General features: G+C 33.9%; 1 protein-coding gene across 7 annotated transcripts in view; it reads right to left on the bottom strand.

Moving 5' to 3' along the window:
* Positions 1-26,464, bottom strand: part of ITSN1 (intersectin 1) — a 268,177-nt gene that overhangs the window by 66,222 nt on the left and 175,491 nt on the right. For 6 of the 7 annotated variants that reach the window (XR_004232930.1, XM_031959333.1, XM_031959332.1 and 3 more), the window contains 2 exons: positions 24,867-24,984; positions 17,738-17,929 (listed from right to left, as the gene is read on the bottom strand). Coding sequence is in view for 6 of the 7 variants with exons in the window: in XM_031959333.1 (XP_031815193.1) it covers positions 17,738-17,929; positions 24,867-24,984 (310 nt within the window). In the remaining variant the exon portion in view is untranslated. Of the gene's footprint in view, positions 1-15,880; positions 17,410-17,737; positions 17,930-24,866; positions 24,985-26,464 lie in introns of those variants that run through there. The other variant, XM_031959337.1, reaches the window with a different exon arrangement.

Genomic DNA, 26,464 nt, shown 5'->3' on the forward strand with positions numbered 1-26,464 from the left:
GCAAGAATAAAGAGAGAGAGAGAGAGATTTGTGAAAAGTATTTGCTGCTATCATGAAAGATGTCTAATCCAGGGACTGGATGGAACAAGGGTTCCCTATAGATAGTGAGGTTCTCCAGATGCTCCTTCCTTCCCTGATAATAAATTTATGTAAAAGAACCCTTTTCTTGTCATTTTTATAAAGGGAGAAGAGGAAGAGGAGAAGGAATTGAAGCTCCCAGTTTCTCAAATGCCTACTCTATAGGTACCTCAGGCCATTGAATACCCAGGAGGTCAGGAAAGCTTTGAACTACACTAGAGATTTAAACATGATATGGTTTGATGCTTTGCTAGAAAGGTCTGAACAAATTAAACACTGTCCAATGCCCAAGTAGGTTTAACTAGAATCTGAGCTCCATACCTGCTGAAATTTCTGACAACTTGGTTAAATGCCAAAAGACATTAGAATAAATGAGACATCAGAATATGAATTCTTTGAGGAGGAAAATATCTTATTTTTCTATTGGTATCATCAACATGTCGCAGAGAAATTTGTACATAATAAATGCTCAATTAATGCTTTATTCATTCATTCGTTTAAAGACAATTCTTAGTATATTGATATGTTTTAAAATGTTTAACAGTCATGTGAATGAGCAGATACACATTATTTAATAAGATTTCTTTTTTAAAGTTACTTTTCCATAGGAATTTGTGTTTTAATCAAACATACTTATATCTAATAATAATGATAATGATTATAGCTGACAATTATGTAACACTTTAAAGTTTGTATAGCATGTAGTGTACAATATCTTATTCAATTATATAAAACAGGTATTATTAGACACCTCATGTTGTTATGTAAGATAGGTATTATAGGCATTATGTGAGAAAAATATTATCATCCTAATTTTACTAATGAGAAAACTGAGGTTCAGTGAGATGTTTTGCCCAGATTTACATGATTTCCATGTGTTGAGGTGGAATTTAAACACAAGTTTCTTCTGTCTTCAAAGTCAGGGCTCTTTTCACCTATTTTATGTACAGCACTGTTAGGCAGGAGCTATGGGTAAACCAAAACCAATATAAACATGAACTCTGCCCTCAGGGAGCTTAAATCTAGTTAGGAAGACAAACCTAATACATAAAACAATTTAAAAATAATGCAAGACTATTAAGTAATATAATGGATTATGAACATTGTAAGAATTTATTCAGATAAAATTATGGTAGATTAGAAAAAATCAGTAATAGCTTTATGGAGAAGATGAAATATGTTCAACCTGTAAAAATGAGTTGGGTTTGAATAGATAGAAAATGAGGAAAAGGTATTTCTAGCTGGGAGGTTTCATAAACTAAGACCAAAACAAGGGAAAGGTTTTCTGTAGGCAATTAGTTGGAGGTAAGATGGCAGAGGTAAGCCACAAAATTTAGTTGCAGGAATTCAAATGTGATGCAAAGGAGATACTTGTGTAGAGATTCATAGGAGAAAAATTATATTCTATATGAAATGAATGAGAGGTGGAAAGAATCTGGAGCAGAGGGGCATCAGTAGGAAAAACGTGTGTCTTGTCCACTAATTGTGAAGAGATTCCCTTTTGTTAAGTGAACAGTACAGTGAAGAAAAAGACAATGAAGTCAAATGGAAAAAGGAATGAACTGGGTATGTTGACATCTGGGTTATAGTTCTACATATTTATCTACTCTTTGACTTGAACAAGTTATTCATTTGTCTCTCCAGCCCAAAATCCCTCATCTATGAAATGAAAGAGGTCCTTTCTAGCTCCAACTTTCTTCATTTCTTTAATGCTTGCATGTGTTTCAGTCCTTGCAAATTGACTAGTCTTCTAGATAATCTTTTCATCTTCTAGAAAAGGCAGAATGAAGAAATGTTAAGTATAATTTATCCTAATAGGAGGAAGATAATTGGTTTGAAATGGGAGTAGCCAGTGGAAATTTGGAGGACCTTTATAGCCTCGAATCTGTCAGTGAGATATAGTGGAAAGAGAATCAGACAAGGAGTCAGAAACTTGAGCTCAATTTCTGGATCCAACAAAGCTGTATGCCTGAGCCAATTTGCTTTAATTCTCTAGGGTTCAATTTCCTCATATTCCAAATATAATGTAATCATTCACCATTATAACCCACTGCAATTCCAAAGGATTCATGATAAAATATGTTCTCTACCTCTAGTTAGAGAAATAATAATCTCAAAGTGCAGCACATTTTTTCCCTTCCTTCCTTCCTCCCTCCTTTCCCTTCATTCCTTCTTGCTCCCTTCCTTTCTGTTCTTTTTTTCTATACTTCCTTTCTTTTTTGGCATAGCTACTTCAGCAATTTGTTTTGCATGACCATATATATTTTTAATGGGGTTTGTTTTTCCTGCCTTCTCAATAGATAGGGGCAGGACAGGAGAAAGGAGAGAATTTGGAACTGAAAATAAAATAAAATTGATTTTTAAAATAAAGATGGTGGTTGTCCTTCATTCTCAAAGAGGACCAAAATGACATCACTATGTTAGAGTCTAGTTATAGTGTGTCCCAAAGTGGCTGATCAGATCAATATGAGTTCAGAATGCTCTGCCACAGGTCAGACACAAATTGTCTCTATGAACATCTGGATGGATTCTCTAATTTGATGCATCTCATATTTCTTCTGAGCTAACAATTCTCCTTTGCTCGGAGAGCACAGCATCTCTAATGAGGGCATATCCTGCTGGGCAGTCCTGTGGCAGTGTCTCCCATGTCATACAATAAATTCTAAAGTTCTTAAGAGAGACTTTGAGTGTCCTTGTATCACTTGTTCTGACCACTTGTGAGAGCACTTACCCTATGTGAGTTCTCCATAAAACAGTTATCATACAACTTACATCTATTTCACAGAGTTGCTGTAAAAATCAAAGGCTACATATGCATATTCCATATAGACACTAATAAGAGTACTTTGTAACTAGATACCTTATCATGGTGTAAAGGTAACCCTAAGCTCTTGAAGGCTCTGCTGGTGGAACATAAATTCTAGCAGGTTTTCCTATATTGCAAAAGCTTTATATACAGCCTTAGTAAGAGACAGCATCTTCTTCCTGAGGACTAGTTTAGCTAAATAGAGATAAAATCATCACTAATATGCTGGTCACTTGGAAATGAATTCTTTGGCTATGAAACCCATGGATAGAAATATATGCTTTTGCTAATTATTATTGTTACTACTACTATTATTATTATTAATGGAATGAGCCTGTGATTTCACTGGTGCAGAGATAACCCAATGAGGAAGCTTCCTCCAACAATGTATTTTTGTTACCTGCTAAGAAATTTAGTCTTAGAGAGGTGAGAAGAAGCAATGTTATAATGATCAGAGAGCTGACCCTGGAATCAGTTCTCTCTCTGACATTCTCATTATGTGATCCTGGGAAAATCTTATAACCTTTCACTTATATGTTATTGATAATTACTATTATATGATATGTGATATAAAGTCCCAGACTGAAAAGCACTAATTTCTCTAAGAAAATTAATATCATTCAATATCAATGTCAGTATCAATAAATGATCAATCACTAAAATAATCATTAAATTTTTTATAATAATCACTCAAATTTTTAATAGATTTATACAGGGCACAAAAGTTAAAAGAGACCATCACTTCCTAGTTGTGTGACCCTGGGCAAATCACTTAACCCCAATTACCTCAGCAACAACAACAACAACAAAAAGAATCCTGATAAAGAAAGGATTGTGAGTTCTAGTATAAAAGCACAGAACACAGAAATAATAGTGTGGGAAGGCTTCATGGAGAAAGAAGAACATGAGCTAGGTCTTTAAGCTGGGTAGAATTTGGACAGGCAAAAGGATTAAAACATATTGCATAAGGAAGAATGAGAGAGGCAACTTAGGTGGTATGGTAGATGGAGCATGGAATCAGGAAGATGACTTCAAATCCCTCTTCTAGGTGTGTGTGTGTGTGTGTGTGTGTGTGTGTGTGTGTGTGTATTAGCTGTGTGACTCTGGGCTCTTAAGCTTTGTTCCATTGATTTCTCATTTATAAAATGAGGATAATAATAGAATCTATTATCATCTTTTGTTCATTTGATCCTTTGTGAAGATCAAATGAGATAAAATTTTGAAAATACTTGGCAGAGTGCCTTGCCTTTGACTCCTTCCTTCCTTTCCTTTCCTTTCTTCCTCCCTCCCTTCCTTCCTTCCTTTTTTCCTTCCACAAAAGGGTAATTATGAGAAACACAATGTGTGCTTGAGGGACAGACAATAGAACAGCCTGACTGGTACAAAGGGAAGTGTGGGAATATTAAGAATAAGATGGAAACAGACTGTGGAAGACTTTGAATGCTAGACTAGAGTTTAGACTTTATACTGTATGCAACAGGGGACATAGGAAAAGTTTATGAAGAATAAAAATATTGACACCAAATCACAGTATGGGTAACATGCCATTCTTGATATTTCCATCAAAACTGATGTCTGAGAGGTAGAATGGCAATAATACATAACTCCTTAGTCAATAGGTCAAGTCTGTAGCAGTCATTACATCAAGGTGTCCTTGAAGGTTCAAACTACGTTGATGTTCTTCCCTAAATTTGAACCCTTAGAGGACTAGTAAAATTATATCCCCCCCCCCCCCCCCCGAGGATTTTTTAGACTAGGAGCCAATTCAGACTCTAAAAATAGCAGCATGCCTTCCCCTGACTTGGTCCAAATTAAAGGGACAGATTTGTGGGCTGAGAGGCTTCAGAGTCCTTCAATAATCCAAGAATGTTAAAGTAGGGTTTTCAAATTCTAGTAGTATTATGCACTGAATGGGGTTTGGGGGGGGGGGGTGAAGGAGAGAGGGAAGGAGGAAGGAGGGGGGGGAGAGAGAGAGAGAGAGAGAGAGAGAGAGAGAAGAAAGAAGTTAACCCCTCAGAAAAACACCCTTTAAGTGCCTTGGGGCATTCTACTTATCTGTGGAGATAAAAACTCTCTAGGAATATATATCCCTTAGCCAAAAACATAACATCATTTCAAAAGATATCAATGGTTGGTCTGTTGAGATACTAATATCTTATTTTTTGCTGGCAAGACCACAGAATGCAATCATAATAAATAAAGGACTGAGTGGTTTAATCTCATTTGTGACAGGTTTATTATAGTTTTTCAGAGACCTGCCAAGACATTCCACAACAAATGATATTTAGAAGCCTAGCAAACTCCTTTTTCCCTTTTGACTACCCAAATATCAGTCACAGGAAAACCAGGAACAGCAAAGCAACAACACTGCAATCTGGTTCTGTAGGTCATGCTGCTTGCTTTGATACAAGATGGCAAAAAATTCTTGAGCAACAGACTAAGAAATTACAAAGGAAAGTCAATTATCTTTAATAAATACTCTACTGATATCTACTTGTCTAAAGGTTAGGTCATTATTCCTCTTTTAAATAACTAATTCATGAAAAAATGTTCCCAGATAGGTCCTAAAGGATTTTCTTAATAGTATGTTGAAAATAGAAAGTTAACAGATAACTTTATTTTAGAATCATCCCCAAGGACTTAAGTCCCTCACTTTCTCTACCTCAAATCCATTTATCTTAATTTCCCAAGATAAGAGTACGGCAATTTTTTTCACCATTCCCATAACAGACCAAAGTTCTCCAGTATTGTAAGGAAGAAAAACTAAAGTTGTAAAGTTCTGTAAAGCAGAACTAAACTTGAATGAGTCTTTAAAGATGTAATACACCACAGATTTTGATTCTGGCTATTAATGAGTCACTTAGACAAACAGCAGATTGTTTAATAGGATTTTAAAAGAAAATCAATTATCTGGAATGAGAGAGTAGTTCTGTGATTCTAGGATCACAATATAGTCCCAAAGGAAGACTCTTCAAAAAGAATTGCTTAACAACTCAACCCATTTATGCATAAATCAAGAAATTGATTCCTAATATAGTCCCATAGAATAAATTATGAAACTGAACTGCTTGGCAAAGGTGATGATGACTCTAGTAGCAGATCTTGTAAGCATTGTCAGATGGGGAAATTGAACCAAATAGTTTTGCTTGATTGTTCAAGCTGGAGAAGAATTATAAGACTAAAATGATAACGGCATCAATAAAAGGAAACTTTTTAAAAAGGTAATCTGATTAGCAAAACTAATTTTTAGAAAAATTATTGGGGCTACTAATGAGAATGGATCCTCAAAAGAATTCAGTACCTAGCGTTTATTCATTTTTCTTGTTCTACCCGAGTATGGTGATAAATCACGCCATCTAACATTTTAATATTTGTCTCTCCATATAGAAATAAGCAATACTAAGAATAATTAAGATATACAGCTATCCAGAGTGCAATTTGAAGGAGGGCACGAGGCACAAGACAATTTAAATACATACACACTAATTTTGTGACAATTCGCAAAGGATATCTTTTTACATCTGCTTATAAGTCCTTTATGCCCTAGCATAAGATTAATTTAAAGGTCCTTTGGATGAGAAATGTGTTTTTAATATTACAATCCAAAAGTACCACAAGTAAATAAAATTTAGTTCATTCAGCAATTTGTTCAACACTATATTTTCTTTATTGAATTTTTTGGGTGGTGGTTGTTTTGATTAACAAGTTTGACAAGGAAAGTTAAAATCTATTATTATTGTGTTATTATCAATTTGTTTTTTGCAATTAGTTTCTATCTTTTCTGTGAAAAACTTAGCTGAAATGTCAATTCAATGCACATTCATTTAATCTTGTCATTTTTTTCCATTGTCTATTCTATGAAGCCTAAGGTAGTTTTCCTGTTGGTCTCTCTTGAGTTAATAAATTTCTATTATTGCCTTGGGAATCTTACTAGAAGAATTGTGCAACAAATTGTGTATGTAGTAAATCTTTTGAAACAGAAATAGATATTCATTACTAGTTTTATAAGCTTAGAGTTTCATATATTAATTTTCAGAAGTATGACTGGATACTAACAGGATATTCTCTGCATTTGCTTCTCTGACTGGTTCCCACTCCACAGAATAAAATTCTTTCTTCTTGTTCACATAATAGTATATATATAAAATATACCAAACTGCCTACTGTTTTTAGAAAAAAGGGTAAGATAGTGGAGGGAAAAAATTTGGAACTCAAAATCTTGTAAAAGCTGAATGCTAAAAATTTTTCTTGATATGTAACAGGGGAAAAAAATAAAATACTATTTTTAAAAATTCTGTCTTCTCCCTCTCCCCTGCACTGTTCCATAGTCTAAACTCATCACCTCTATTATCATTATTGATCTAACCCTTGATTGACACACCTCTATCAGCCTTTAAAAAAAAAAACCACTGATTGGAGGGCTGGAAAAGGCAGCAAATTCTTCCCAATGCCTTTCTTTTTAAAGGACAGGAACTGGACTTTTTGGCTTACTCTACTCTGCTCTGCCTTGGTTCTATGGAATAAGATGCCTCCACACCACCTGTACCACTCCCCTACCTCCCTTTGTGTATTGTCTTTTTGCTCCCTACATTGGTTTGTAAGTTTGAAAATAGGGACTACCTTTTTATTAATTATATTCCCAGAGTTTAATATAGTGCCTAGCACATAGTAAGTACTTAATGTTCATTGGATTGGCCATTCTCATAAAGTTATTTGTCTTGAGCCTCATTTCATTTCCCTGAGAGCCCAGAATAAGCTCTTTAAATTTAAAAAAAAAAAAAAAAAAAAAAAAAAAGAAAAGAAAAGAAAAGAATTTCAAATCAAGAAGAATTTTAAGGAAACCAGATGGTAGCTTTGAAGAACAAAACTTAGAATCCGGGAATGGGTGAGAGAAGGAACAATTTTGGAATCAAAGAAAATCTTTAAAATTCAGAGTGGTTTCAATAAAACATTAAAACTTTTAGGTATTCTTCTAATTAATAAAAGTGAATAGAATTCATTAGTGAGGTAGTAAAAAATAAAATATTCCCACTCCAAAAAACTGCTAATGACTATTCATTTTCATATATCTTCAAGGTGTTTAATCAGGAGATTATATGTCTGATAGATTTAAAAAATCATTCTTGTTTCATAACCACTAATCAATTGTTGTGAATTTAAAGGCAGGCACTATATTCAGGACTAAGGATGCAAATCAAGCAATCAACAGACATTTATTAAGCATCTACTCCAGGATAGGCACTTTGCTAGGTTTAAGATAAATAAAATATAATCCTTATTTTCTTGGGAATCTTACTAGAGGAATCATGCAGCAAATTGTGTATGTAGTAAACTTTTTGAAACAGGAGTAGATATTCATCCTTAAGGAATTGAAAATCTAATAGAAACACAAAACACATGAATAAGGAAGCTAAAAGGAAGACTGTGACACAAAAAAACTCAAAACAAAATGCTGAAGGAAAACAAAGATCAGTTCAGAGAGAAAAGAAACAAATCAGGGAAGTCTTCTTGGAAAAAAAGTGGTGGTATCTGAGCTGAGTCTTAAAAAAGAGAAGGATTTTTAGCAGGTCAATATGACTAGGGATGTGTTTTGAGCTTGGAAAGAATAATACGCCATATTAATATACAAAATTGGCGACTGTATAACAAGATTAAGGAATGGTTATAAAGCTGTTTGAAGGCAAGGGCTATTTTTCCTTTTGTCTTTGTATCCTCAGTGACTAGCAGAGTGTCCTTTCATGTGGTAAATAAATAACAAACACTAATTGAATTGTAAATAGACTACATGAAGGGTAATAAGAAATAATGCTGGAAAAGTCCACTGGGGCCAGATTGTTGGTTGTTTCAAATGGTAGCTAAGAAGTTTACATTTCATTTGAAATGCATTAGGGAGTCACTCAAATTTCATTATTATTGCTGAGAAGAATAAATTAGTCAGAATGCTTTATTAGAAAGATTCTTTTGTTGGCTCTGTGGAAAATGAATTGGAAAAGGACTTAGATTGGAATCAGAGACTAGGTAGGATGCTGTGGTAAACATTTAGATAATATAGGACAATGGTGTAGTCTACGGTGTTGGCAGCTATGGAAGGAAGAGGATGGAAGTAAAATATGTGATAGTAAAATCAACAGGACTTGGCAAATGATTAGAAGGTGGGGCAAAGGATTTGTACCATATTAATTGGAATTTGGGTAGTAGCAGCAATAGAAATAACTAAGCTATGGAGTAGGGAAAGTCTTGGGAAAGATGATGAGTGATTTTTGATATATTGTTTGACATGTAAGTGACTTTTCTAGGACTGAAGGTCAGGAGAGAATTCAAGACTAGATTCAGATGAAAGACATCTGCCTAGAGGTAATAAGCCAGAGGTATGGATAAGTGCTAGATAGTGGGTAGAGAAAGAGGTTTGTGAGGCATTCACACACGGGAAGGATGGTTAGTGAATTAATAAAGAGATAGAGGACTGGATAGATAGGTAGTAGTAGAAATGTGCAAGAATGGTGTCATAGAAGCTAAACCAGAAATGAAGAGTAAACAAGTGTCAAATGATCTTGCTTGAGGAATAAGTAAATGGTGAGCAAGAAATAGTAAATCTAGAATATTCTCTCTAAAATTAGCGATAAAGATATATAGGACAGGACAGATACAGGATAAAAGCCTTAGAGTGCAGAAAGATCAAAAAAAAGGAATTTCTTAGGATAGGACAACTCAGTCCAATAATGTAGGCAAATGGGAGGGGGGGGGGAATCCAATGGAGAGGGAGAGATTGGAGATGAGAGATCTATGATCTCTGAGGTAAGGTTCTCAAGGAGACAAGAGAAGAGCACAAGTGGAAGGGTTTGCTTTGACAAAAAAGTAGGGTATCTCATTCTCTGAGATGAGTTAGAAAGAATTGTTGAGAGCAGAAGTTCAGAAATATGATAAAATGCAAACTCTATCATACTAGCATCATCATCATATGAAGGATGAGAGATGAAAGAGCTTACAACAGGTGGCCTTGATATCTACCTTCCCAAGAAAATTAAGGATAGATATAATTTTGAGAGTTAGCATGGTTTTGAAGGAAGAGAAAGGAACATATATTAATATAATAGGTAACATTCACATAGTGCCTACAATGTGCCAAGCACTTTACAAATATTATCTCATTTGATCCTTACAATATTCTGAGAGGTAGATACTAGTATCCCCACTTTATATATGAGGAAACAGAGATTGAGAGAGGCCAAATGATTTGCCCAGGATCACATAGGTGATAAGTACTGGTGGCTGGATTTAAACTCAGTTGTTCTTAACTAGGAAATGTTCAATCTACTGCAATATCTATCTAGTCAGTTGTTTTTTTGGTTGTGTCTGACTCCATGTAGCTCATTTGGGATTTTCTTCACAAAGATAGTGGGGTTGTTTGCCATTTCCTTCTCCAGCTCATTTTACAGATAAGGAAACTGAGGCAAATAGGATTCAAGGATCTGTCCAAAGTCACACAGCTAGTGTTTGAGTTTAGATATGAACTCAGGAAGATGAATCTTCTTGACTACAGACCTGGCAGTCTATCCACTACATCACAACTTCTTAAACTTTGGCTTCAGACCTCACGTGGAGTGTTATCACTGAATGTGGAGATAGCAAAATTATGATTTGTTATCAGTGAATGTTTGATTTGCATGCCTATAGGGTATATTTGATTATGTCAAACATAGGGTCACATAATTTCTCAGGCAAAAAAGAATTGAGAGTAGAAAAAGTTTAAAATCCTTTTTTACTACATCACCTGGTTACCCCTATTATACTACCTAGCTTCCTCTAATACCTCCATTGGTGCTCAGAAGCTCTGGGCATAGCCCCTTCAGGCTAATAGCAAAGGTTACTTTTCCTTTCAGAATATCTTTCATTTTCACTTTACATATCTCACAAATAAAGTTGTTTGTATATTATCTTACCCATTAGAGTTCCTTAAAGTCAGAGACTCCATGCTTTTGCTTTTCTCTGTAACCTCACTGTTTTGCACTGGCATACTGTAAGCTCTTAAATGCTTAGGCAGGGCAGGAATAATGAAAAAATTAGGGATCAAAAGATGCCTTGTTGAAATGATTGACTTTGAAAGGAACAACATAAAAGCAGAACAAGGCATATGGTCAAAGATTCCTGCAAAAGAGAGGGCCTCCAAGGTCCTCTGAGACTCATTCAGGGAGTCCAGAGATCAAAATTATTTTCTTAATAATACTATCCCTTTGCCAATTACTTATCTGTGTGAGGCTGGATTTTCTTCTAGCATTTCAACCAAAACAACTATTGCAGCAGATTGTATGCAGAAGCATATTTGTGCATCCAGCTGTCCCCTGTTATGCTAGACATTAAAGAAATTTGGAAAAATATGCAAAACAAGGACATACTCATTAAATTTTTTCTTAGAAAAGTTATTTTTCATAAAAATGTTGTTTACCTGTAATAGATTTGTAGTTGTTATTTTTAAATGTATTATTTTTAAATTTGGCATTTTATATTTCTTAAGATGTAAAATGCAGATATATAACTCAAATAAACTAAAGCTCTTTGGGGTCATCAATAATTTCTAAGAGGATGAGGTAGTCTTAGAGATACAATCTACAAACTACTGATCTAGAACAGATTTTGAAGACCTGGAGTCATGTTGAAGGGGAAGAAAAGAATCTGGAGGAATGAAGCATTGCCAAAGAACTAAGACTGAATAACTGAGAGCTCTAAATAGTACAATTTCTGGTGTTGGTGAGTTTTAAGGAGTGACCATCACTGTGGGTAGCTTAAGTTACATGAAGATAGAGGTCACAGGAAAGGTGGAAGTTGATAAATTGTAAGGATGGAGTTTTATGTTGGAGGGGTCATGAAAGTGAATACTGAAGTCATCAAAAATGATGACTTAAGGTAAAGAGCAAAATTCTGGAAAAAATTCTTCCTGTATATTTCTAGGGTAGTAAGACATTCCTAATCAAAGACTCAACTTTTCTTATCACCTAAAAACCCTTCTCTGAATCTAGCTCAGTCAAGGCTCAGATATGACAAGAGACCTCACCAACAATCTTTCCCCTTCCAACAGTGGTCACTATCTGGGAGAAAGATGCTTCACCCTCTTCAGATGACTTGAATTAATTTTTGTTGTCCTCTCAGTGGACAAAGTGTATTTAAAAGATTTTCCTAAACATAAAGAGATACTGCTGGGCTTCTTATCTAGTGGTGGAAGAAGATAGTAAGTTAAAAAATAAAGATACTTTTCATATTCCTGATGAAAGCTGAGGAATAAAGAATAATAAAACAGAGGTAAAGGCAAAGGAAAAAGATTTGCTATAATACCTATTAAATGCCATGCACTGTGCTAAGTATTTTAGAAATATTAATTAGTAACTCCTTCTGCCATTTTCTATGATATAGAATTCAAAGTGGCTAATATTTCCTTCAGCAAAACTGCATAATTTACCTCCCCAAACATTCCAGAATCCGATTTATTTACACACATTATGTCCAATGTCTTAATTCTAGAAGGATATAATAACCTTAAAAATACCATCTCAAAGAAACCCTTTTCAATTTGGACTTACATTAATGACATTCTTCTGCTGTTTGGATATGCCCCTGTAATATGTATGTTATACATAGCATATACACTTCTGTCTTCTCAAACCAGGACCCAATACTATGAGATTTAAATTAAAAAAAAAAAAATCCACAGCTATGGAAAGTAAAGGTCTTCATTCAGATTTCTTAGTTCCTTTTTCTTTCGCTAGAGAGGAGAACTTTTGGTAAATCAAAAAATTATAATCCCTTTATAATTAATGAGCATTTATTAAATGTCCCTTATGTGAAGACCACGTATTTTAAAATCAGCCGGAGTCAGGAATTCAGGTTGGGGGGAAATCGTCAGTCTTTATTCTCAGTGAAGAAAGATCGGAGGTGGAAGAGAATGGGCAACAGCAATGTGTGTAGCTGAGTCAAGAAGCCAGCTAGACCAGCAGCCACAAAAACAGCAGCTACCAGCATAGAACCCAGGCCAATCTCTCCCAGCTTCTCTTCCTGTTTCTCTCTCTGCCTCCACCCACCAAAATCGTCATTTCCTATACAACACATCAGGACTTGCACAGAGAGTGGGCAGGGACCATTCTTTATCCAATCATGTATATTAACAGAGTGTAGTCCAATTACTATTTAGCCTCACGGGACCTCAGTGCATCAACTCAAGCCTCTGTCCATTACACCCTTATGTCCTAGATGATAAGGATAAAAAGAAAAAAGAAAAAAACAACCCCCAAACCAGTCCCTGCCTTTAAGCTTACATTCTGATATATTGGGAGAGATAAAATATCCATATAGTGTAAGTACATATGATTTTTTTTTAAAACTAGATCAGGAATTGCATTGGTATAGGTAGATACTGGTGAGGTATTTTTTCTTTTTCAGTGCTTTCTCTCTGATTTAGAGTCACAAAGATTTGATTGAGTCATTGAGAAAGTTAAGTGACTTATTTAGGGTCACATAACCAGTATGTGTGAAAGGCATAATCTGAACCCAGGTCTTCTTTACTGAGTTCAGCTCTCTATCCACCAAACCATGCTGCTTTTCATATAAAATAAAATAAGTGAATTTTGGTAGAAAAGACATCAGTAGCTACGGAGAACAGGAAAGACTTTATATGAGTCAGTCTTTGACTGAGCCTTTAAAGAAATCAGAGATTCTAAGAGGGAAAGGTGAGGAGGCAGTATGTTCCAGAGATGGGAGATAGTGTAAACATAAAGAGAGATCAAATGTTTTGTGTGAAGAACAATTCTTACCATTCTTAAGTTTTGAAAGCACAGCTTTGGATGGGGTAATGTTTAATAAGGCTAGAAAGAAAAGTATGTTGGGACCAGGTTATAAAAGTTTTTAAATGACAAACAGAATAATTTATATTTCATCTTAGATGCAAAAAGTTTTATTAAGGGAAGGGCATGGTCCACTTTGTACTTAAGGAAAATCCCTTTAAGCAGTTGTGTGGAAGATAAGTTGGAAAGACAAAGAGATCAAATCAAGATTACTGCAAAAATCCAGGTGAGAGGGACTTGAATTAGAGTGATGGTCATATGAGTAAAGAGAAGAAAGAGATTTGAAGAAATAGCATGGAAGTAGAACTGATAAGACTTAGCAGTTGACAATCTATGGAGAAGTTGAGGGTGACACCAAAGCCTGATACATTAATTTAAATGAAAATTAATTCACCAAACAAACCAAGACAAATTCGATGACTTAATGACTACAGCTTTTTTTTTTTCTTAATAAGGTTGTCAAGGAAATACTTCATACTCTTAAATTCTTAGAATAAAAAAGACATTTAGTAATATTTTATTTATTCATTTAAAAGCAGAATGATTTTTCTCTCTGATCGATCAGATTTTCAAGATGAGGTTTTAAAATTCTAAAAACACAATTAATAGAAGCTGTAGTAAGTGACTCCGAAGTAAAGACAATATGGACACAAATCTGGAATGGCAATAGCAAATTTAAAGCACGTGACCAAGATATAAAATAAGCAAGTGTTTAAGTCATATGGTACAAGATTGCCAAAAAGTTTAATTTTATATACTTAAAAAAAAAAAAAACTTTACACAGTGTGATAACCACTATTATTGATATATCCCACTATGAAAAAACATTGATTATATCATTCCTAATTATATGTGGGAGGTGAGAGAAGAGTGGAAATGGGAGGTTTAAAGGCATGATTCTACATGTTAAAGGGCAAAATTTCAAACATACTTGAATGATTTGTCACTTTAATGGAAGTGCTCTCCTGGGGTATTACTATCACCAGTATTACAAACATATGATAATTCTTTGTCATGGCTATCAAGCATCCTCTTTCCTAAGTAGTTAAGATCAAAAGTTATTGGGAGGAAGGTGAAGAATATTTAAAAATTATTTTGTCAACTCTTCTCCTTCAGACCACAAGGAGTATGGGGATACAAGGAGAAAGGAACAGGAAGACCAGGATGAGATTTTAGGACTCAAAGGAAACAGTGAGGCTTCTTAGAGAAATCTCTCCCTTCTAGAAGTTGGCAATGGCTATACAAGAACCGATAGGAGTTATTTATGATTCAACTAACCAGCAGGGGAGAAACAATCAAGTGATAATTTAGACTTCTCACTGCTTCTAGGTAGGCATACAGAAGACTTTAGTTTGAATACAGAGACCTCAGTTTTTATCATCTATAAAATAAGAATTACACTTATACTACCCATCTCATAGAATCATTGTGGGGGAAGCACAATAATGTGTTTTAAAAGCTCAGTAAATATGAACTATTTTCATTCATTTTTATATCCTCCCATGGCACATGATAAATATCTGTTGAATGAATAAATGTTGCAAGTACAGCAATCAAGGCACAGATGCAGATATATATTGCTATTATTGAGCAAACATATTCTTGGGACCACCATCGGAGGGAGGTACAATGTTGACACTGGTTTGACTGGCTGAATGGTAACTTAAATATGCATAGCAACAGTAGTCTAGTAACAGATCTGGAATGAGGATGAAGTAATGTTGACTGGTGGGAATATTACCTTCTATATCTCTGTCACAGTCAGGATGCAGCATAAAGCCCCATTATATAATATGGCTTCTTGTTATAAAGACTTAAAAATGCTACTAGCCAAATCACACACTCCCAACAAAACTGTAACAATACAACATATGGTACTGCCAATTAAGCTAATAGTTCTAATGCTTGATACCCAAATTTTTTTCTACTGTGTAATTGTAATCTTTTGTGTGTTAGGTTAACTCCCAGGAAAGTGAACTCAAATATGACTTGAAGACGAAGCTGCAAGATGTCATTCAAGAGAATCTGATTAAATCTGGATTTCAAAATGAGTAAGTAATCATTAGTAACCAGGCAACAGTCAATGTGTTTGCACCATCAGTTGTTTGGTTCATCATTCTTTTGCCCAGTGGTAGATTCCAACAGCAAGAACACAAAACCATTTGGATCTAACCTTTATATGAAGAATTTAATTATCTACACATGAAGTTAATTGTAAAGCCTGTATTACAGTTGTTAAAGCTGCAGGTTTTATATAGTTATATATTTTACATTCATATCCATTAAAATACTGAAGTGCAGGTGAATGAGTGGGAGCATCCCTCATTATCTGCACTACAAATGGAAAAGGAATCCTTTAACACTGTCAGCATAGAATTTCAGAAGAAAAGGAGACATAAAAACATAAAATAATGAAATATTAAAAGTCATTAGTAGAACCGATATATTGTGCTTGAGACACTTTTTTTTCTTTTCTTTGCTGACAGCACTAGGCATTTTAATAAGAGCTTTAGATTAATGTTTAAAAGACAAACATGCTTTGGCTACAGTACAGCTACTACATAAAATGGACTATAATTTCCATTTAATATTAATCTATATAAATTCCACAGTCTAGTTAAAAAATGTAAACACTGGAAATTAATTGCAGGGATATTTCTATACATTCTTTCTTGTCAAGATAATCACTTGTTCAAAAGATGTCATTCCATTGTCATAGAAAAGTAATTGTAATAAAACTTTATGTAACAAGACACTAAAAAGAGATTGGGGGTATTAATGATAACAGCTACCTGGATGTAGTTTACTGATTTGTGATAAGAAAATGCACAATACCTTCCTCCCACCCAAAGGAACAAAAGAAACCCCAATGAGATAAATCTGAGACAAACAAAATCAGAAATGCTTCCTTATGGAGCCACAGGGTAACTGTGCAAAATAAAATTAACGTAGTCTGATTACAGCATCATACAAGAGTACTGTCTTTTGCCATGAAAAGAAATTGCTTTCATCTGTACAGGATATAGAATGTGTTTAACAAGGTATACCTGATAACATACAAAAACTAGCACACAATTCCTTATTTCTGTTTAACTGGTCACATTCTTAATTTCCTTAAAATTTGATTTAACACCTGTACCTTTGCAATAGAAAACAAAACAAAACAAAAGACATTTTGATCAGTAACACTGGACAGATGAAAAAAAAAAAGTCTCAGATTTATGGATATTTGGAACATTTTTAATAGCACATGCAGCATTCCTTGATAGTGGGTCTTTTTGCAAAACCAAAATAGTAAAGAAGTAGTTTAATTTATATTTTTTTTCTATGAAAAGGCTAAAATATACATTTAAAAAATAATTTGAAAACTATTGAAAACACCTGTGCAAAGGTGGGGAAAAAATCAGTTCCAGTAACTACGAAAGCCACAAAAGGACCCACTATCCTGTGTATTTTTGTAATTTTTGCTTCTATATCTGTAAATAATAACTCAAACATTGCGATCACATGCAACTAATGTAAAATGAGGTAAACTGCTCTGCAGTGTGTTCTTCTACTCAGAAGGCAGTAGATGATCATGCTGGAAGTCACATGATCAAGGCTGCATCTCCCATCATCCCTCTGGGCAGTGATATGGGATAGTGGGTCTCTTTGAGGACTTTCAAGCCTGAGTGGGGGATGGACAACATATGATTCCTAGAAAAAGGAGGAAAACAACACATAAGCAAAACAAAACAATGAGCAAAATTCAAGCTAGGAAAATGAATCAGGCATGTAAACAGCATGGTGCCGAAATGATTTAAAAAAAAGGTAAACATGCTATCAAGAGGATGGAACTAAAAAAAAAATAAATAAATAAACCCACAAAATAAGGTTTTGCATAATGAAAGGTCTTCAAAGAGACTTTTGCAAATACAGCAATGGTTCTAGCTTTGAGTTCTGCAAACTATAGCAGAATCATAGCAATGCTGCATGTCTTACTGTTAAGATATCACAGAGCAATGGAGCCAATAGAATTACTTACATTGCTGGCTTGGGTCCATGTCTGTTGTCATTTTCACATAATTGGATGGGAAGAGTCCCACTTGTCCATTGACTTCTCCTTTCCACCAATCGGGGTCTTCCTTATTAAGAACATTGATGATCTGGCCTTTGTTGAATGCCAGCTCATCATCATTCTGTGCAGTGTAATCGTACATACCAATCACTTGGCACACTGTAAGATAAATGAATAGACTTAGGGAACAATACTGATCAAAGATCAATAAGTTAAAAGTTGGAAGATAACCTAAATATCCATCCATTACAATCTTTTCTCCTTACAGGTAAGGAAACTAAGACCCGGAGAAGTTATAAGATCCGTCCCAAGAGCAGGCTGGGAGTCTAATGCAGGTTTTTTTGCTTAAAATTCCTTAATAAGTATCTACTATTTGTTAGAACCTGGGCTAAGTTCCAGGAATATGAAGCAAGGAAAGCAATAGAGCCTGCTCTCAAGGACATCACAAAATGATGGGGAGACCATATGCCAACAATCATGTACAAACAAGATAAATTCAAGCTACAAAAATGAATCAGGCATATAAACAGCTGGGTATTGAAGTGAAATTCATTTGTTTATTTATTTATTTTAAGAAGCAAAGATAGCATGCTACAAAGGACAATGGAACTAAAAAAAAAATGAAGTTTTACAATAAATGAAATTTTACATTATGGAAAATCTTCAAAGAGACTTTTGCATATAAATCAGTGTTCTAGCTTTGAGCTCTACAAACTATATAAGGCCATTTTAATATTGGAAAGAGTTTCAGACTGAGATCTCTAAGTCATATTATCCTAGAGAGAAGATATTTCAAAAAGAACCCCTGAGACTGACATACTTGAGAGAGTTAAATGGGGAGACTGATTCTAGTATCTGTAATTTCCAAGTTGTGAAGTCAGCAGTTATTATTGATGAGTCTGGCTATAGCTTTCTCAAAGCTGATAGATCCACTGTTGAAATATTTAAAGATCTTTGTATTGTTTGTTATTATACTGCTTACAAAATATATACTGAGAACTGGAGCAGTCAAGTAGTAAGTCAATAGTAAATAGAAAGTTGACATGATTGTTAACTCGTATAGCAAACCCCATAGACCATTTAAGTTGAACCTGTGCATACATGCACAGACACACATACGCACGCACACACACACACACACACACACACACACACACCCTATTGTTCTTCCCAATAGAACATAATCTTTTTGAGTAGAGTGTTTCATTTTTTTGTATTTGTATTTCTAGTCATAAATCAGTGCCCAACACATATCAGAAACTTGATCTTTATACTGTTCTCTGAATTATCATAGCATTTTGTTCATACTTTTCACACTCATCATACTCTTATTTTTTAATAAAGCTATCTCTACCTCTTCTCATCATTTTTATTAGAGTATAAGCTCTGTAAGAGTAGGAATTAAGCTTATTCATCTTTGTATCTTTGTTGGCTCTCAATATTGATACAGGGCTTCTCTTATCATTCTTATTATTCCAGTATCCATGATTATGAGACTTTTTTGTATTGATCCAGAAATGTCATTTCACTGGCATTAGGACCTCCAAGTAAGGAAACTTTCTTAACCAATGTGGGTCAATGTGTATCTTTACGTTAGTTTTAAATTTTCTGAGAGGTTAAGCATCACAAAGCCATTATCTGATAGAGGTAGAACTTTAACCCATAATCCTCAGGCATTAAGGCCAGCTCCTTGTCCGATGTTCCCACGTTCCTCCCCTGTAAGGCTTGTTATGGATGCAAAAGACATTATAATATGAAAATATTCACTAAGGAACTGTCTATTTATAAAACTTTATTCCCAAACATCCTTCCCCTTAAACTGCTACCTATTCCTGCTTATAACTTTTGCTGGCAAGTCTTAAAAGTGCTTCAAAAAATAAAAGATTTGAATATCAAAGAACTAAAAGAAGAAAATTAATAAAACTTGTGTTATTAAAACAATAACTCCTCTATGATCATGAGGCTGAAGACTCATGAAGTAAAGGACTATAAGTTCTAATGTCATAACTTGTTGTCAGAAAAATCACATCAAACAAAAATTAACCTGAATAATAATACTTTGTTCTAGAAATTAGCACATAGTTGCAATTGTAACATAAACTGTTTATTAATAAGATAAAATAGATCTATTTTAATAGATTTATATGGAATTTTCAAGATAAATCAATCCCATTTCTTCAATTCACTATAAAATGTTGATTCCTATCCTTATTATAATTTTTAATTTTTCAACATTCACTTTTACAAAATTTTGAGTTTCAATTTTTTCCTCCCTTCTTTCTTCCACCCCATGACAGCAATCTGATATAGATTATACATGTATAATTATATTAAACATATTTCCACATTATTCTTATTGTGAAAGAAGAATCATAACAAAGGGGAAAAACCATATGAAAGAAAAAAAAGTAAAATTAATATGCTTCTATCTGCATCTAGACTCCATGGCATGGATGTGGATAGCATTTTCCGTTATGAATCTTTTAGAAATGTCTTGGATCATTGCATTGCTGAAAAGAGCTTAGTCTATCACAACATTGCTCTTATTATGTATAATGTTTTCCTGGTTCTGCTCACTTCACTCAGCATCAGTTCATGTAAATCTTTCAAGGTTTTTTCTAAAATCCATCCACTCATAATTTCATAAATCAAAATTGTACTCCATTACATTCATATACCACAATTTGGTCAGCCATTTCCCAATTGATATCTTCAATATCCATTTCTTTGCTATCACAAAAAAGAGCTGCTCTAAATATTTCTGTATGTATGGGTCGTTTTCCCTTTTTTATGATCTTTTTGGGATACAGACCCAGTGATGGTATTGCTAGATCAAAGGCTATGCACAGTTTTATAAGCTCTTTAGGCATTGTTCCAAATTACATTCCAGAATTGTTGGACCAGTTCAGAACCCTAATAAACAAGCACTAGTGTTCTAATTTTCCCATATCCCTTTCAACATTTATCATTTTTCTTTTCTTTCATATTAGCCAATTTGATATATGCGAGGCGGTACCTCGCAGTTGTTTTAATTTGGATTTCTCTAATCGATAGAGATTTAGAATATTTTTAATATAATTACAGATAGCTTTAATTTCTTCATCTAAAAACTAATTGTTCATAGTCTTTGATCATTAATCAATTGGGGGAATGACTTGTATTCTTATAATTTTGACTCCGTTTTTTATATACTTGAGAAATGAGGACTTTATCAAAAACATTGGCTATAAAAATTGTTTCCCAGCTTCCTGTTTTCTTTCTAATTTCGGTTACATTGCCTTTGTGCATAAACTTTTAAATTTAATATAATCAAAATTATCCATATTGCATTTTATAATGTTCACTATCTCTTGTTTGGTTACAAACTCTTCCCTTCTCCATAGACCTGAAAGGTAAAATATTTCTTGCTCTCCTCATCTGCTCATGGTGTCACCCTTTATGTCTAAATCATGTATTCTTTTAGACTTTATCTTACTATATTGTGAGATGTTGGTCTATGCCTAGTTTCTGTCATGCTATTTCCTAGTTTTCTTTGCAATTTTTGTCAGATAGTGAGTTCTTATTTCAGAAGCTAGAATCTTTGGTCTTTTCAAATCGCAGATTGCTATAGTTATTCACTATAGTGCCTTGTGGACCTAACGTATCCCACTGACCTACCACTCTGTTTCTTAGCTAGTACCAAATGGTTCTGATGATTGCTGCTTTATTATACAGTCTGAGATTTTGGTACAACCAGTGGTGGATTCATAATAAAGGTCTGTTTCCTAAGACAAATTAGTTTTACAAAATAAGAACCTCCTATATTTACACCTTAGATGAACTTTTGCAATTATATTTTAGTCTTATGTTGATCATCCCGGGCCAAGTTCTATGTGATTTGGACTTTCCAAGTATTTTTGAGATCCTCATTACCATGATTAGGTATTACTCTCACTATTTTTTTTTAACCTGATTACTCTTTTACTAATTCCTAATTGCCATCGCTCTTTGATTTGACAATGCTAGAGAATCTCAAGTTCATCCCTAGTGTTACGTTAATTAGATCTCTAAACAAAATATTCTTTACTTTCAAGTAGTTACAACAGAGAGATATAAATGTTTGCAGATAAGTTAGTCAATTTGAGGGAAAAAAATATTAACAACTGTAAAACCATACTAAGTAATTGGTACTAGAGCTGACATTACTCTTCAAGAAAGATATGAATTTTGAGATGCAGAAAGGGCACTCCAGGTATTGAGGGAAGATGGTGGAAATACAAGGAAGAAGGAGAGGGTGTATTAAATAAATACAGGGAAAGGCTAGTAGTCTAATTTGATTGTAACAGAGTTCCAATTTTATAAAATTGCAAAGGGAATTTAGAGCCAGAGTGTAGAAGTCTACAAATGACAGGATAAATTTTTATTTTAAGATGCAATGAGAAACCAGAGGTTTTTTTAGCAAGGAGTTGACAAAATTTAGATTTGCATTATATAACAGTTACATGAATGATAGGGAGGGTAGAGAATAGAAGCAGATAGAGATATTCATTATATTAGTCAAGGTGAGAAATAGCTGAAGTAGTGGTGACCAACTTAGTGGAGAAAAGGAGAAAAATTCAATGGGATGTGGTAGAGATCAACCAATTAGACTTGTCAACTGATTTAATTTGGGAGTGAGGGATAGAGAAGAGTTGAGGATGATTCAAAGGTTATAAATTTAGGTGGTTGAGAAGATAAGGATTTAGTACCATTTGATGCTGGCTTAACATATATAAATTTGGAAAAGGGTAATGTTTAGGAAAAAAAGTGAGTCCCCATTTTTGATGTCTGAAGATCATGTTAGTCGCATACACTGACTGCCCTCCTGACCAGAAAATTCCAAGTTTTAAATAATTTAAAAATCTTAGTTCATTGATACACTTTACTGTGGGACATGTGGATCTAAACTCATTTTTTGGCCATAGAGTAATTGTTCTTGAACAGGTTTTTAAGTGTGAACTTATCAAACAAGTTTTTGTATACATTGCATTCTAATTGCTTCTCCAATCTATTTCTCTAAACTTTTTCTACTACCAGACAATTACTACATAATTATTATTTAAAGTGGATTTTGAGTGTTGGTAGTACTAGTTCCCATTCACCAGATGAACCAGAATCTAACAAAACACGAGAACCCTCAGAACACTGTACTGACTAGATCTTTAACCAGTTTTCTTTTTCAAAGTTATACATGATATTTCATTTCATATTTCCTTATAGTTTCCATATTTATTTGTCTTTATGCGGGGTATTTTTGCAATTCTAGCCTTTTTTTTCTCACAGCTTCCTGGAAAAATTGATCACAGGATCGTAAAATTGAAGTTACAGTCTAATCAATTCATTTTATAGATAAGTAAACTGAAGGAAATGTAGTTCATAGCCAGGTACTGTGCTGTGGGGTTTTTTTGTTTTTGTTTTTAACAAACATTATCTCACAGGAGTCTCACAATAATCCTGTGATGTAGATACTGCTATTATAGTTGAGGAAATTGACACAACTAGAAATTAAGTGACTTGCCCATTGTTCCATAGCTAGTAATCACATTTGAACTCAGATCTTCCTGATTTCAGATCTAGAACTCTATCCCCTGCACTAATAAAATTAAAATGACCTGCTCAAGGTTATACAATGGATTTGAATTCAGGTCTTTGGACTCAAAATTCAATGGTATTACTTTACTAAATTTTCTAAGATGTCAGAAATCCTGACACATGGCTTCTACTTTGGCCTTTTCTTCTCCAGGTGGTATAGGCCATCCAAAGTCTATGTATTTTCTAATAATTTTGATTTTTAACCTATATTTCCAACCAGATATGCAATACTATTTCCCAATATGGTAAGTAGAAATTAATTTTTCATATTCTATATACTAATTTCTCCATATAAGAGGAAGCATGATGTAGAGTTTGCTTTGAAGCCAAGAAATTCTGAATTCAATACCTCTGACACATAACCATTATGTGACACTGGACAAGTCACCTTTTATTATGGTCTAACTCAAACAGAAACAGATCCTTGTGACCCTCACATTAACTTAGAAAACCACAAATTAACATGACCTGTATTTTATTGTGTTTTTTATTTGTTTTGTTAAACATTTGGGAGGCCTGCTTAGAGGCCAAGTTTGAAATCTCTGTTCTAGACAACTCTCTAAGATTTTATTTGTTTTTTAGCTATTTGCATGTATTCCCCCCCTAGCATTTTCTAATTTTAGTCTGATTTCCTTTCATGGTTTTTTTTTTTTTCTTTAAGTTCTACTTTTATTTAGTGTTTTGATAAATATTTTATAGGATTCTAACATCTATATCCATGGTACAGGGTTTGTCAACCTATTCTTTTATTGTTGTTGCTCTTATTCTTTGCTCATTTTAAAAAACATAATTGTTTCAATTTTGTTTTCTTATGAATTTTAATTGCTTATTTGTTCTTTGTTGTTTCTCTTTGTGAGTTTTTATGGGATATGTAAAGTAAAAAAAAAAATGGATTCCCATCTCTCCTTTCATGCTATTATATTGGATCAGTCTCCTTTAACATTTATTATTTTAAAAATTCTTACTACTTGCTCCTTACCTTACTTCCTGCCTCCCTGTGCCTTCCTAACCACAATTCAAATATTTAGAAGAAAATCAATAAATAACACTGTTTTTAATGTAAAAAATAAGTATGATTCTTTCTAGAAGAATATTCCAACAAAGACATTTTGGTATTTGTTGTTCAGTTTTTTCGTGACCTCATTTGGGTTTTTCTTGGTAAAAATACTGGAGTGATTTGCCATTTCCTTCTCCAGTTCATTTTACAGATGAGGAAACTAATGCAAACAGATTTAAATGACAGCTAACTAAATGACTGAGGTCAGAATTGAACTCGGGAAGATGAGTCTTTCTAACTCTAGGTCCTGTACCTATCCACTGCACCACCTCTCTGTGTTCTATGGTACTATATCTACACAATAAAGTCTCTCATGTCTAATAACTATTGAAAATGCTGAGAGAAAATTTTGATTGAGAAAGAAAAAACCTTGACTATGAAGACTCTAACTGAAAAACCAATTTTTGAGACAAAACTATTTTTACTTACCTGTAGGTAGTGTTATTGATTTAGGTGGCTCTGTTGGCGTTATTTTGCTGGTACCAGGACTTAAAAGTTTTACATAATTAGCTGGGAACCAGCCTATCTGACGCTTTTTCCCACGTGCCTAAGAAGAAAATAAATATATTTTTTAAATTCAGACACTGAATAATCACAAGAGGACAATATCACACAAGAGGACAAAAATCATAGACTCCTAGTATTTGGGACAGACCTCAAAAGCTGGAATCCTATCTACAACATGATAAATAAACATCTCCCTCTACCTAAAGACTTCCAAAAATAAAGAACTCATTATTCCACTCAGGAATCTAATTCACTTTTGGATAGCTTTTATTAAAAGTAATTCTTTCCCTTATGTTGAACCAAAAAAAGAATGAACCTAATTCTTTCCCATATTAATCCTTTAAAACATTAGAAGACAATGATTGTATGTATCCTAAGATTCCTCTTCTCTAGATTACCCATCTCCAGTTATTTCTACTAATCTTTGTATGGCATTTTACATCTTCTCACCATCTTGTCTACCTTCCAGTTTTGTTAATTTTGCTTCTAAAATGTGATTTTCAGAAATAGACACAATCCCCCAAACATGGTTTGACCAGGAGAGAAATCAAAAGGACTAATTTGCCTTGGACACTATATATATTTTGATTTTATATCACCATTTTCAAATATATACTTCCTTCTTCCCCTACTCAGAGCCATGCTACAAAGACTAAAAAAGATCTGGTAAGTGGGAGATTGAGGGGGGTAGGTGGAGGAAGGAAGAGTTCAGCAAAATTAAGCAATAAATTAAATGAATTAGGATTGCATATAATTTTTCATGCCCATAGGTCATCTCTGACAAAGACAGAAAGGAATATTTCCTCATCCTTTCTTCAGCACTAAGACTGGATAATAATACCTCATTCAAGTTTTAGAGTTTTGTTGTTGTCTTCATTTACATGTTTTCCTGGTTTAGTTTGCTTCATTTCATATTAGTTCATAGATTTTTTCATGCTTCTCTGTATTCATAATATTCTCTGTATTCATCATTTCTTATAGTCAGTTTATATTCATTACATTTATGTTTCATAATTTGTTTAATCATTACCAAATTTATAAGCATCTCTTTTGTTTCCAATTCTCTGCTACTTCAAAAAGTGCTGCAAAAAAAATCCTTAGAACATTATCTAGCAATAGGATCTTTGAATCAAAGGATTATGTACATTCTAGTCTTTTTCTGAGCATAATTCCAAATTTCTTTCTACAATGGTTGAAGCACTTCACAGTTTCACCAACAATCCATCAGTGAGTCTTTAATTTCTCACTAATTGTCCAACACTGATTATTAACATCTATTACACCTTTGCTAATTTGGGGGACTTAAGATGGAACCTCGAGGTTTTGATTTGAACTTTTACTTTTAGTTATTGCTTTTATTTTTTTGTATCCCTACTACTATGTAGCATAGTGCAAGGTACACAATAAGCACTTAATAAAAGTTTGCTTATTGAGTGAATATTTTTACTGGAAAGAGTGCTAAACCTCATATCAAAGGACCTGGGTTTGAAATATCATCTGGTTTCTTACTATCTATAAAA

This window comes from Sarcophilus harrisii, chromosome 3, assembly GCF_902635505.1.
Source record: "Sarcophilus harrisii chromosome 3, mSarHar1.11, whole genome shotgun sequence".
Classification (NCBI taxonomy): Eukaryota; Metazoa; Chordata; class Mammalia; order Dasyuromorphia; family Dasyuridae; genus Sarcophilus; species Sarcophilus harrisii.